General features: G+C 47.0%; 1 protein-coding gene across 1 annotated transcript; it reads left to right on the top strand.

Annotated features, from left to right (window-relative positions):
• The first annotated feature begins 6,253 nt into the window (after positions 1–6,253).
• CALML5 (calmodulin like 5) lies at positions 6,254–7,137 on the top strand. Its single transcript, XM_040967926.1, has one exon. It carries the CDS (start codon positions 6,350–6,352, stop codon positions 6,797–6,799), a length of 450 nt encoding a protein of 149 aa, XP_040823860.1. The 5' UTR covers positions 6,254–6,349; the 3' UTR covers positions 6,800–7,137.
• Positions 7,138–11,863: the final 4,726 nt, after the last annotated feature.

Genomic DNA, 11,863 nt, shown 5'->3' with positions numbered 1-11,863 from the left:
ATCAAATATCTATCTTTTTTTTTAGTATGTAGGTTTCCAGAGTTATTTAAACATATTTCTATCTCACTTCTCAATTTGGACATTCATCTACTTGCATTTTTTCTTTAAATTTTTTTTTTAAGATTTATTTTATTTTTCATTGGAAAGGCAGATATACAGAGAGGAGAGACAGACAGGAAGATCTTCCGTCCGATGATTCACTCCCCAAGTGAGCGCAACGGCTGATGCTATGCCAATCCGAAGCCAGGAGCCTCTTCCTCTGGGTCTCCCACACGGGTGCAGGGTCCCAAAGATTTGGGCCGTCCTCAACTGCCTTCCCGGGCCACAGGCAGGGAGCTGGATGGGAAGCGGGGCTGCCGGGATTAGAACCGGTGCCCATATGGGATCCCGGGCGTGCAAGGTGAGGACCTTAACCACTGCGCCATCGCGCCGGGCCCTACTTGCATTTTTTATTCACTACAATTTACTCTATTTCTGTGAAAGGCAGAGTGACAGAGAGAGGGACGAAGAGAAAAAGAAAAAGAGAGAGAAGGATGGAGAGAAAGAGATTTTCCCAATGGCCGTAATGACTGGGGACAGAACCAGACTGACTATCTAGATCCTCCAGTGTGGATGTAGGGACCCAAGTATTTGAGCAAGTTTACACTGCTCTCCCAGGTGCATTAAAAGGGAGTTGAATTAGAAGTGGAGCAGCTGGGACTTGAATCTTTGATCTGTAAGGATGCTAATGTTATAGGCCATGGCTTAACCCGTGCTGAAGCTGTACAGCAATGCCGTTCCCCTGCATTTAAATGTTTAGAACTAAATTCCCTAAAAGGATATTCATCACAGCAGGTACTATGACACAAGGATCACATCAAACAGCTGTCCATGTCTCCATATCAAGCAGTGGGAATTTCCTTTACCCTGAAACCTCTGACAAAAGGTTAAAAAAAAATCTATTCGTTCTTGGCAATATCTGCATTTGCAGTTCCTCTCCATCCCTTCCTGCTCTGGGGAGCTGAAGACCCTGCACTTTCCTCCCCACATGCTGATCCAGACCTGCCTACGCCTCACTAGTCCCTCAGGCATTAGCAGCAGTGCTGCCTTTACTGCCAGACCTGTGTGCTGTGCTTTCCCTGAGGACTCCCCCAAGCCAGTCTCTGCTCTGGTGCCCAACCACGCCAAAGGCATCATCTGTCCTAAAAGAAATGAGCATGCATAACTTTTAGATTTGTTTTTTTTTTCTTGAGAAGCTCATTTCTCAAGAACTTATATTTTCAACAAATAATGAGTGGTAGATATAAAAGAAGTCATTTAAGAAAGAGGTCCTGGGTTAGTAAAATTTTTTAAAATGTGGGTAGTAATTGCTCCGAGTGCAAATGTGAGTATGTGTGTTCATGGATATGGTGGTGGAAATACAGGTGTGGAGTGGGGCTGAGGGGGAAAAGAGTGACTGTCGGGTTCTCCGGGGCAGGGCATTGGTCACATGGACACTTTGTAAATGTATTGTTCACCAACACAGGACGATTCTGTCCTGCTTGTCAGTGATGAGGCATGTCGGTGCTGAGAACACAATGTGTTCTTGCCTGGCAAGACAAGTCACTTTCCAGAGAACTGGGATCATGGGGAACATCTCTAGATCTTCCCCAGGCTGACCTCAGGGAGTAGGGAAGCAGAGTGCACAGCCTGCGCCTTGCCAGCTCCCCACTGCAGTCTGCATTCCCCAGGCAGTGAATGGCCGCTCGGTGCACCTCGCTGACTCCTTCAATCTGAAGCCATGGTTTGGCTTTGCTGCCTTTTTTGACTTACTGTATGCCAGACGGAAGGGCTAGGATCGAGGATGTCAGAAGAAAGGCGTCTACACAGGCACATCAGGATGACTCAGTGGATCCTCACTTTATCAGGAGTTCAGGCTCAAGGCAATCCCAATGCTTCAGAACACAGGCCTGAATCCAGAAATGTGTTGGCAACCCTGAAATCCTAACTTGGTACTACTGGTTTGCCACTGTATTTGGTTGAGAGTTGATTTGCAACTGCTTGCCTAGTTTCTTGGTATCATTGTGTCTGGTCAATAATACTTGTGAAATAAACAGGAGAAGAGGGCACATGGAAGAAGCCTCATGGGACAGTGACATGTGACAGCATGTGGAAATGATTGTCTGGAAAAATTATTATGTCATGAGTGGCAGACAGACCCCACATCAGTCTTTGCACTTAAATTATGGCAGACTGAGGGTCTCAAAGACCATGTGTAACAAATATCGTCTAACTAATTTGTTTACAGTTGTGGGTAATGAAACATGTAATATACTTTAGGAATATTTTTTAAAGATTTATTTAATTTTCTTATTGCAAAGTCAGATATATAGAGAGGAGGAGAGACAGAGAGGAAGATCTTCTATCTGATGATTCACTGCCCAATCCGAACCCAGGAGCCAGGAACTTCTACCAGGTCCCCCACACAGGTGCAGGATCCTTGGCTTTGGGCCATCCTTGACTGCTTTCCCAGGCCACAAGCAGGGAGCTGAATGGAACGTACAGACACTGGGATTAGAACCAGCACCCATGTGGGATCCCAGCGTGTTCAAGGCGAGGACATTAGACACTAGGCCACGCCGCCAGGCCCAGGAAGATTTCTAACATGCTACAGTTTCCCAGAAAAAATTAAAAAAAAAGTACCTCACTCTAAACTGCTCAGATGGCGGGTACTAGATGACTAGGAAATGGCAATGAAAGGGACCATGATCTGGGACACAGAATGATGTGTGTCCTGCCAAATTCCTAGGTGTGTCATTGGCAGATGGGAATGGGGAGCGCTCCTGTCAACAAACCCAACAAGTTTAGGCAGATTGTGGGCACTGAATGAGTTGCAGCCATTGGAGAGGATCGGCTAGAATCTGTCTTTCCATGTCAGGGAGGGAATGTGTAGAGGGGAGAGCAGAGGCTTCCAACCCTCAGTCAAAAAGCCTCCAGCTTTCCTGTACACCTGCCTGCTTCTCTCCCCCTGATAATCACACCTTCATCCTTTCTTGCTCCAGGTATAACTTCTCAACAAACCTCATCCTGGTCCATTCAGCAACTGCATTTATTTGGCCCTAGCATACTCCTCACACATGGCCCAGGGGCCACGGCTGCTGTGGCAGGGACTGGATGTGGTATATTCTTCCCTCCCCTCTCTCCACACATGTGTTCACTGATGCTATAACAAACCACCCAGTGCTGGTAACTTATACAGAAAACAGGCTAAATCATTTAACTCATAGTTTTAGAGGTTGAAAATCCCAAACCAGGCAGCCCATTTGCTCAGCCTCTTCTGAGAGCATCCAGACATATAGAGCTGTGATGGGGCACATATATAAAAGATTCTAAAGGGAGACATGAAATGGTGCAGAAAGGGGCCAGGTTTACTCATCAATAATAACTCACCTTCCCAGAAACTAACTAGGGTAGCACAAGGTCTGCCTCCATCTCTTCTGTAGGCAGTGTCCCCAAATGGCCTAACCACATGACATCATTCTAACACCTCTACACTGAGGACCAAGCTCTGGGTGACACAACAGCCACTCACTGACCTTGAGTTTGCCCTGGTGTTCAGCTCTGGGACCAGGAGCAAGTGACTGGCCACCCTGCTGGCTGCAGTGGGCTGTGCACAGGATGGACACGAGGAGCCTCATGAGAAGGTCTGTGAGGCTTACAAATGTGCTAGAAAAAGGCCTTTATAGTGTCCATTGCTCCTTCCACAAAGTGAAGCTGAACTCTGCACCCAGGCTGCTTTGTGCTAAACCAGCAGAGGAAGAAGAATTTCCATGAAGCTCAGGGATGACGCCAAACGTTGTGGGATATCCCTTTCCTAGTTGGTAGTTGACTGTGCTAAACCCCCTGTAGTGTGAGTCACGCATGAATGGATGTTCCTATGCTGACCTCCCAAGAAGAAGGTAATTCACTTTTGGGGTCTGAACCCATGCAGCAGACTAGTTCGCCTACTCAGGTGGGGGCTGAGTGGAAAACTTTATAGAAACCACATTATCGTTTATATCAGCTCTGTGAAAGCTGTGTACCAAAAGGAAAGGGAAACACACCGTGGCTGACTGAGGGAGGAGAAGTACTCAGCCAGGAGTTGTAGGATTAACTCTTTTAGAGTCTCCTAGGGAAAGAGCACACCATACCCATAATGACCATCTGCTTGTTCCAGGCACACATACGGGAACTGCTTCTGCTAGAACTGATGTCCAAAAGCCAGCTGATGCCCAGGTCACTGGCCTTTTGGATTTCACTAAAGCCTAGAGGTAGAAAATATGATTCTTCAGTTCGACCAAGAGAGATATGATAACAAGGTTGAGAATGAGCTCCCCATTCAAATGTTGTCTTCCTGAGCACTGACTGGTGTCAAGCATGAGTCAGCTCATTACTGAATTTGAAGTTCACCATAGAACAACACCTTGTCTTTGTTTAGTGACTTGGATTCTCTGTGGGCCCAACTGGGTGTTTGTGTTAGCCTAGTTTATAGATGAAGATATTGAAACATAAGTTATGTTTCCACATCAGTGACAGAATTGATAACCAATAGGTCAAGTTCCAATGTGATTGGTAAAGTATTATTTAATTCCCAGGGCAAATTAATAGGAGAGTAATTACTACACATTTGGTTTTTAACCACAGGTCCTGCTAATAGGATTAGAAAAGAGGAAATTTGAAGTGCAGATTTGTATCTTCAATCATTCTTTCAGATATAATTGAATGACCTGGGTTGCATCTAGTTATTAAGAGCTCCACCCTCCACACCTCTTACCAAGCAAGATGCTTTCCTGTTCTGATCCCCAGGCTAGATTGATATTCTCCACCCAAAATCGTAGCTTCATCAAGAAATTGATTACTCAATATTTGCTAAGACCGCTGTACTTTTCCAGCACTAAGATGAGATGCAAACTCTTCAAGATATTTTTATAGCAAGCGTTTGGCAAATGGAATATTCCCCTAGTATCTCTCTCTCATCAGGCACACGGGGAGAATTTTTACATCGAGGGAAAAGGGAAGGCTTGGATTGCTTAATTGGCTGAAGTAGAAAGGTGGAATTCATGCAGTTTTTTAGGAAGAGATTGAAACAGTATGTTCCTTATCTGTTGGCAGGGATGGGGAGGAAATGGGACACTAAGGAGACCAACTATTGTGGGGACCTCATAGCAAATGTCCTTTCATAGGCATGGGTCCTGTCCTAGAAGGTCTTAGGGATAGCCTCCCAAGGGCTGAGCTCTTGTTTTAAACCCTGCTGCTTAAAACAGTGGGCAAGGATGGTTTTACTGCTAGAGAAAAATGAATGGGCCCTGAGAGGTTCCCAGATGGGTTTCCATGCTTCTACCAAGAGGTTGGCCAAGTTCATGCTGCAGCCATGAACATACCCCCATCTGTATGTTCCTGCCTTTTGATGTCTTTGGGCTGTCCCACAAGGGCCACAACATACTCTCTAATCTTTCCTTAGCAAGATTCCAACTCTAGTTGTTTCACCTGTGAATGGAACACACCTTGGACTTGGCATCAGGTCAATGAATTAGAGAGAGCATTAGGGGGATGGGAAATAAAAAGCTTTCCCCTCTTGTCTGAAATTGCATTTTGAATGCTCATTTGATAAACAACATCTCAGTAGCAGCTGTGAGAACTCCTTGCCTGAACAACAAGCCTGCAGAACTCCTTGCTCTGGAAGGTAAAGGCAGTGAATCTTGTCCTGTCTTTAGACCTGGTGTCTTCCCTGGCCTGGAAACTGGATCAAGTTCATAGTGGCTGCCAGACAGATCCAGGGCTGCTCAGGTCAAAAGCAGAGAAGAGAACAAAGCACTGAACCTTCCTCCCATTCTTCCTCTGACCCTTTCTGCCCCTAAGGGAGGCTCACCTTACCCTACCCTCCCTCAATCTCAGCTGTTTGAAGTTGGGGTCTTCCCTGGTCCCTGCTATGTATGTGGTCAGGGTCTCTTTGAGAATTAACTGCAGGGGAAACTGCCCTGGGTAGAAAGTTCCAAGGTTGGGAAAGTCTGTGGTCAAGGCCTGGAGAGATAAGTAGATTCTATTGTTCCCCTACCCCATGCTGGTTCCCACCAGACTCTTCTAGAAGGAGCCCTCCCACTTCAAATCCTGCATGTCTTGTCTGCAACTAAACTGTCCCTCCCTTGGGAGGAGAATCTTGCCCCAGGGCATGGGAAGGGTGGGGTGGGGAGCTCCTCCCTTGCATCAACAGAAAAGGAGAGGGGTTCTCATGCCAGGGCAAGACTCCCCACAGACACTGCTCAGCAGCTGCCCTGAGTCCTGGAACACGAGCCCTGGTTGCTGCAGATTGCCTGTGAACTCAGAAGCCCGGTGCTACACAGGAGACGCAGGCATGGCCGAGGAACTGTCTCCAGAGCAGGTGGCTGACTTGAAGGCAGCCTTCACCAAGTTCGACAAGGATGGGAATGGCACCATCAGTGTCAAGGAGCTGGATGCAGTGATGCAGCTCCTGGGCCACAAACTCTCAGAGGAGGAGCTGAAGGCCCTCATCGCCAGTGTGGACCAGGATGGTGATGGAGCCATTAGCTTCCAAGAGTTCCTGGCAGCGATGGCCAAGAGGTTGAAGGCTGCGGCCCATGGGCAAGACCTGCGGGCGGTCTTTCAAGCCTTTGACCAAAATGGCGATGGCCACATCACTGTGGAAGAACTCAAGCAGGCCATGGTCAAGCTGGGAGAACCGCTTCCTCTGGAGCAGCTAAATGCTATGATCGAAAAGGCTGATGTAGACAAGGACGGGAAGGTGAACTATGAGGAATTTGTGCGTGTTTTAACCCGAGAGTGAGGTTCATGGGGCATTGGCTCCACCCCGTCTGTCTACCTGACTCTGGCCTGTTAGGTTTTTGCGCCTTCTTGGGAGTCCCTGCTTTTGTGATAGGGGATACAAAAGGAAACTCTGGATTGGTGGATGGGAACTTTCTCACTGGTGAGAAAGACTTTGCTCTCCTGCCCTGTTTGCTGTGTTGTTGGGGCAGCTCAAGATCCCTCTGTACCTGCTGAGAGCCTAGGCAAAAGCTGGGCCTTATCCTCTCGGTGGTGGAATCGGTGTTCCCTACCTCACAGGGCTGTTGTGAGGGGTCCCTATGCTATGCAATGGTCCAAATAAAAGGAATGCAAAGTCCAGTTGTGTGCTCTGTGCTTGGGAAGGGGAGAGTAGGAGGTCTCAGTACCTCTGTCATTTTCTGAAGTTTCCATCCCTTTGGTTCTGGCAGGAGAACTGACTTGAGTAGGCCTCATGGTCTACCACTTACCTCCCCTGAGGACTGAGGAAAAGAAAAGGTGAGAGGCTGGATTAGAGTGGGATGGAAAGGGCAGGTGTCTTTGGGCTTTAGGGTCTACTTGAGCTGCTGGTGAGGACCAGAAACCATAGCAAGAGCCTAGGATGGCCACCATCATCTGTACCACAGCCCCGGAAGGATGTCATCTTCTGCACATATCCTACTGCACCGTAACCCTGAACATGTGTGTGTGTGTGTGTGTGTGTGTGTGTGTGTGTGTGTGTGTGTGTGTGTGATTATAGGAGAGGGTTACCAACAGTCCGTGGAAAAATAGAGTGAAAAGTTAAGTTTGAAATCCAGGTGCAGTGTTTTCAACTTACAGTTTTTCTTTTAACATTTTTTTTTAAAAAAGATTTTTCTTTTTAATTGGAAAGTCAGATTTACAGAGAGGAGAGACAGAAAGATCCTCTGTGCACTGATTCACTCCCTAACTGGCTGCAGTGACCAGAGTTGAGCTGATCCGAAGCCATGAGCTAGGAGCTTCTATGTGAGTACAGGATCCCAAGACTTTGGGATCTACTGCTTTCCCAGGCCACAAACAGGGAGGTGGATGGGAAATGGAGCAGGTAGAACAGGAACCCATGCCCATATAGGATCTCGGAGCACGGCAGATGAGGACATTAGCCCCTAGGTTACAGCGCTGGGCCCTGCTTGAACTTTCTGAAGATGACTTGTCTGTGTCTCTCTGTATGTGCACAAGAATGTGCTTGTAGAAATCTAGGGAGGCAGAAATCTAGGGGTGAGGATAGTATTCCCCAGGAGCGTCTTCGTTCCTGCCCTCCCCTTGCCCACCCAGACCTCCTCAGTGTGGGCGTCCTCATAGCTCCTCTTAGCTCTGATGTTGTTCCTGCAGCTCCCATCTGAGGAATGCACCCCAGGGAGGAGCTGGGGGAGGAAGGAACGTGAAGCAGGAAGACTAACGTCTGGAATGGTCACCCTGTTGCCCCTGATAGCGCACAGGGCCTTCATTTTTAGATCCGTGTTACTGCTGTGAGGGATAAAAAATTGTTAGGCTAAACCTAGTCCATGCGTTGTTCAACAGGCCTGGGTTTCTACTTCCTCTTCTGGAAAAAGGGACTTTCTTGTGGATTTTGGTTGACTAAGTTTTACTTCAAATTTTCAGCCGTGACTTCCCTTATCATGGGTTAGCCCTGCACAATCAGAGGGTTGAACTTGGTGGGGAGTACAGCCAATGCCCCTGGGCAATTATTGCAAAATATGACTGCTGCTCTCTCCACCTGGCACAGCTGTGCTGAGCACACACCCTGGATGAACACACACCTGCGCTGGACACACATATGTGCTGGGAAGATAGCTGTGATGGACACACATCTGTGATGGACACACACCTGTAGTGGTACTGAATGGTGGGGACTGCCCACTTTTTGCTGGTTTGAATAAAATGCTAGGGAGTGAGGAGGGGTCCAGGACAGCAAGAAGGGCCTGCTGCCTTCAGGAAAGCTGCATTTCTACTCCCCCCCCCATCAGATGCTTTTGGGGCACCCCTCCCGTCTCCTGTGGTCCTACCACAGAACTCCCTCGGCCCTCTCAACGGTCTTTGGAGACTACTCCAGCCCCATCCAGGTATCTTCCTGCCTCCTTGGCCTGGGCAGCTGATGAGAGAGGCTGGGACTGGGGCTGGTGCTAGGTGGGTTTGATAAGAGGCAGGGAAGGGAGCTGTTGTTATACCACAGACCTCTGAGGGTGGAAAAGGAGAGGAGAGAAGAGGAAGACAGAAGAGTTGGCAGAGGGATGAGGAAGGCAGGAAGAAAGGACAGAGGCAAATCTGGACCTGACCCCTGATCTCTGGTGTTTGCCTGCCTCCTTTTTTATCCCAGTGGATCTGGGATCCTCTCCCTTGAGCCCCACCGGTTGTCTCTGTTGTGTCTTAGCTGCTCTTGTTATCAAGGTAGATGAACTCAGGGCTCCACTAGTCTCAGCAGGGAGCCCAGGATGGTAAATGAATGTGCTGGTGACAGAGGCAGCAGGGTGGACCTCCTCCAGGCTCAGAAAGTCAAGGAGAAACTGAACTCTGAGCTCTGTCAGCCAGGTCCCCTGAAGCAACTCACTGATTGTCCAAGACCCCATCAAGAGCATGCACACTTTCACTGCAAAAGAAAGTCAGTAGAATAAGACAAGTGAAAAGGATCAGAATATGCCACCCTAAAACTTGCCACTTTGGTACAAGGTTTTTAAAAACAGAAGTGACAAACATTTGGGCTTGCATTTAAGACTGGTTAACTTGACTACATCTGACATTGGGTTTCAGCTCTGGCTTGGCTTCCTTCAAGCCCTGGAAGGCAACAAATGGCTTAAGGGATTGGGCACCTGCCATCGTGGGTTCTGACTCTGGCTTCAGCCTGCTAGCTGTTTTGGGTGTTTGCACCTACTTGGGAGACCTGGAAGAAGCTCCTGGTTCCTGGCTTTGGATCAGCCCAGCTCTGGTTGGCTGTTGCAACCATTTGTAGAATGAACCAGTGCATAGAAGATCCCCCCTGCTCTCTCTCTCTCTCTCTAACTCTTTCAAGTGAACTGAATAAATCTCTTACAAAAATGGTATGTGACCTCTCAAGACTAATGGTCCCTTTGGATTTCTACTTATTTTCCTTAAGACTCTTGTATTCATGCAAAATAAACCATTTTCTCCTGTCAGTCTGAATTTTATCAGTTTAATTAGAAGATTCCAGTCCCTGAAACTGAAAATCCCCTGTCCTACAGAAGCATGGATAGCAAGGGAAAATAAAGAAATGGAAACCTCATGCAATTCACTACCCAAAGCTGCCTTGTAAATGTTTTGGAAGATACCCTGCCTTTTCTTTTCTGTCCATTCCTGTGTATCTATTTTGTGTATGTGTTGTTTCTTTTCTCAGAAATTTCTTTTCTTGTGTAAGGTTTTACTGTGGGTCTTTTTCTCTTTGAAAGTAGCAGAGATTACATCTTAGCTTTCATGTTTTATAAAATTTTTAAGATTGAACAATTATTGGAAAGGCAAGATATATATGCTCAGCCCTTCCTTCCACTGCTTCTTTCCCTGTCACCAACAGTCAGGCCAAAGCAGGTGCCTGGAACTCACTCTGGGTCTCTCCTGTGGGTGGCAGGAACACAAGGCCTTAGCCTTCACTTGCTGCCCCCAGTGGTATGTATGCATCAGCAGAAAGTTGGAATTGGAAGCGGAGCTGGGGCCTGGACCATGGCACTGCAAAATACGGGCTGCGAGTGTCCCAACTGACATCTTAACTTCTATACCAAAGGCCTGCCCCTTGCGTTGTCACTCTTAGCTGCTGATTATTATTCCATGATATAGTTGTTAAATCCCAGCTCTGAAGCTTGTTATCTATGCCACCTTGAGAAAATACCTTTACCTCTCTGAGTAAGGCATCTTCTCAGTAGCTGAATATTTCTTTGAAGTTACATCTCTCCAGTTAAAATCGTTAGCATTATATTAAGCGTTATGTTCGGCTGAGCATGTTGTCTTTGTTGCTGATAGTTCCCCTGACCATTGCACCATCACCTGACAAGCACCAAAGTTCTCTGTTCTGACATTTATTTATTTGTTTATTTTGAAACACTGGCTTTTGATATTGAGGAAAACTTCCGATTAATTGCAAGGTGAAGCAGTTGTCCATGACTCCAATGTCAAGGACTTTTACAGGGTTCTTGTCTCCTACTCAATTTCCAATAGTGGATAAATATTCCTGTCTTAAGCAATTGGTGTGTGCTTGGTGTCTGAAGTATGAATCACACATAAAACTGACATTCAGCTGGGCAGAACTGAGCTGATGAATTTACTGGAACTGGCTTAGGAGAAACCGCTTATTGAAACCAAAACTAAAGCCAAATATCCCCTAGCTCCTCCAGAATGTTAATCAATTTTTGAAAAAAAAATTTTTTTTGACAAGTGTAGAGACACAGATTGACAGGTGGACAGGGCAATAAGTACTCCCATCTTTGCTTCATTTCTTAAACACCTGTAGTGGCAGGGGCTGAACTCAGAAGCCAGGGAATCAATCAAGGTGTCCCACATGGACAGCAGGGACACAGTGACTTAGCTGTCACCACTGCCTCCCCAGGCTCTGCTTTGACAGGTTACAGGAGTGGATCCCAGACACCTTGAGGTGGGACACAGGGATCTTCACCTTGAGACCACCAGCCTTTTGCTCTTCTGAGAGACTGATCAGTAAATTGATTTTAGAATTACATCACTTTTGATCAATGCAGATGTTTCAAATCCCACATTCCCTTTTAAATCCTAATTTATGTCTGTTCCCAACAGCCTGGGGTCTGCATCAAATGCCGCCTCCTGGAAGCCTTCCAGAGTGGAGAATGACCCAGAATAGATTGTCAGCACATTCCTCCCCCCCTGAGCAAATGGCTACATGTGATCTCTCCCTCCTTATGAATTCTTACGGAAGTGCACCTTCACCATAATTTCATGTGAACAAGGTGCACTCTCCCTCCACAGGTCACCTAATAATCAAATAAAACCCACACATGATGAAACAGGATTGTGAACTCCTCAGAAAGTGTGTTAAACTCTCAACACACTCACTGTGAGGATGGGCACCTCAGGG

The sequence above is a fragment of the Ochotona curzoniae genome, unplaced genomic scaffold (assembly GCF_017591425.1).
Source record: "Ochotona curzoniae isolate NIBS_2020 unplaced genomic scaffold, NIBS_Ocur_1.0 scaffold_4683, whole genome shotgun sequence".
In the NCBI taxonomy this organism is placed as follows: Eukaryota; Metazoa; Chordata; class Mammalia; order Lagomorpha; family Ochotonidae; genus Ochotona; species Ochotona curzoniae.
The sequence above is the reverse complement of the archived record's forward strand: the minus strand, read 5'-3'. Positions and strand labels throughout refer to the sequence as shown.

Excerpts from the sequence above, each read along its gene's own strand:
- CALML5 (XM_040967926.1), top strand. The coding sequence starts at position 6,350 with ATGGCCGAGGAACTGTCTCCAGAGCAGGTGGCTGACTTGAAGGCAGCC.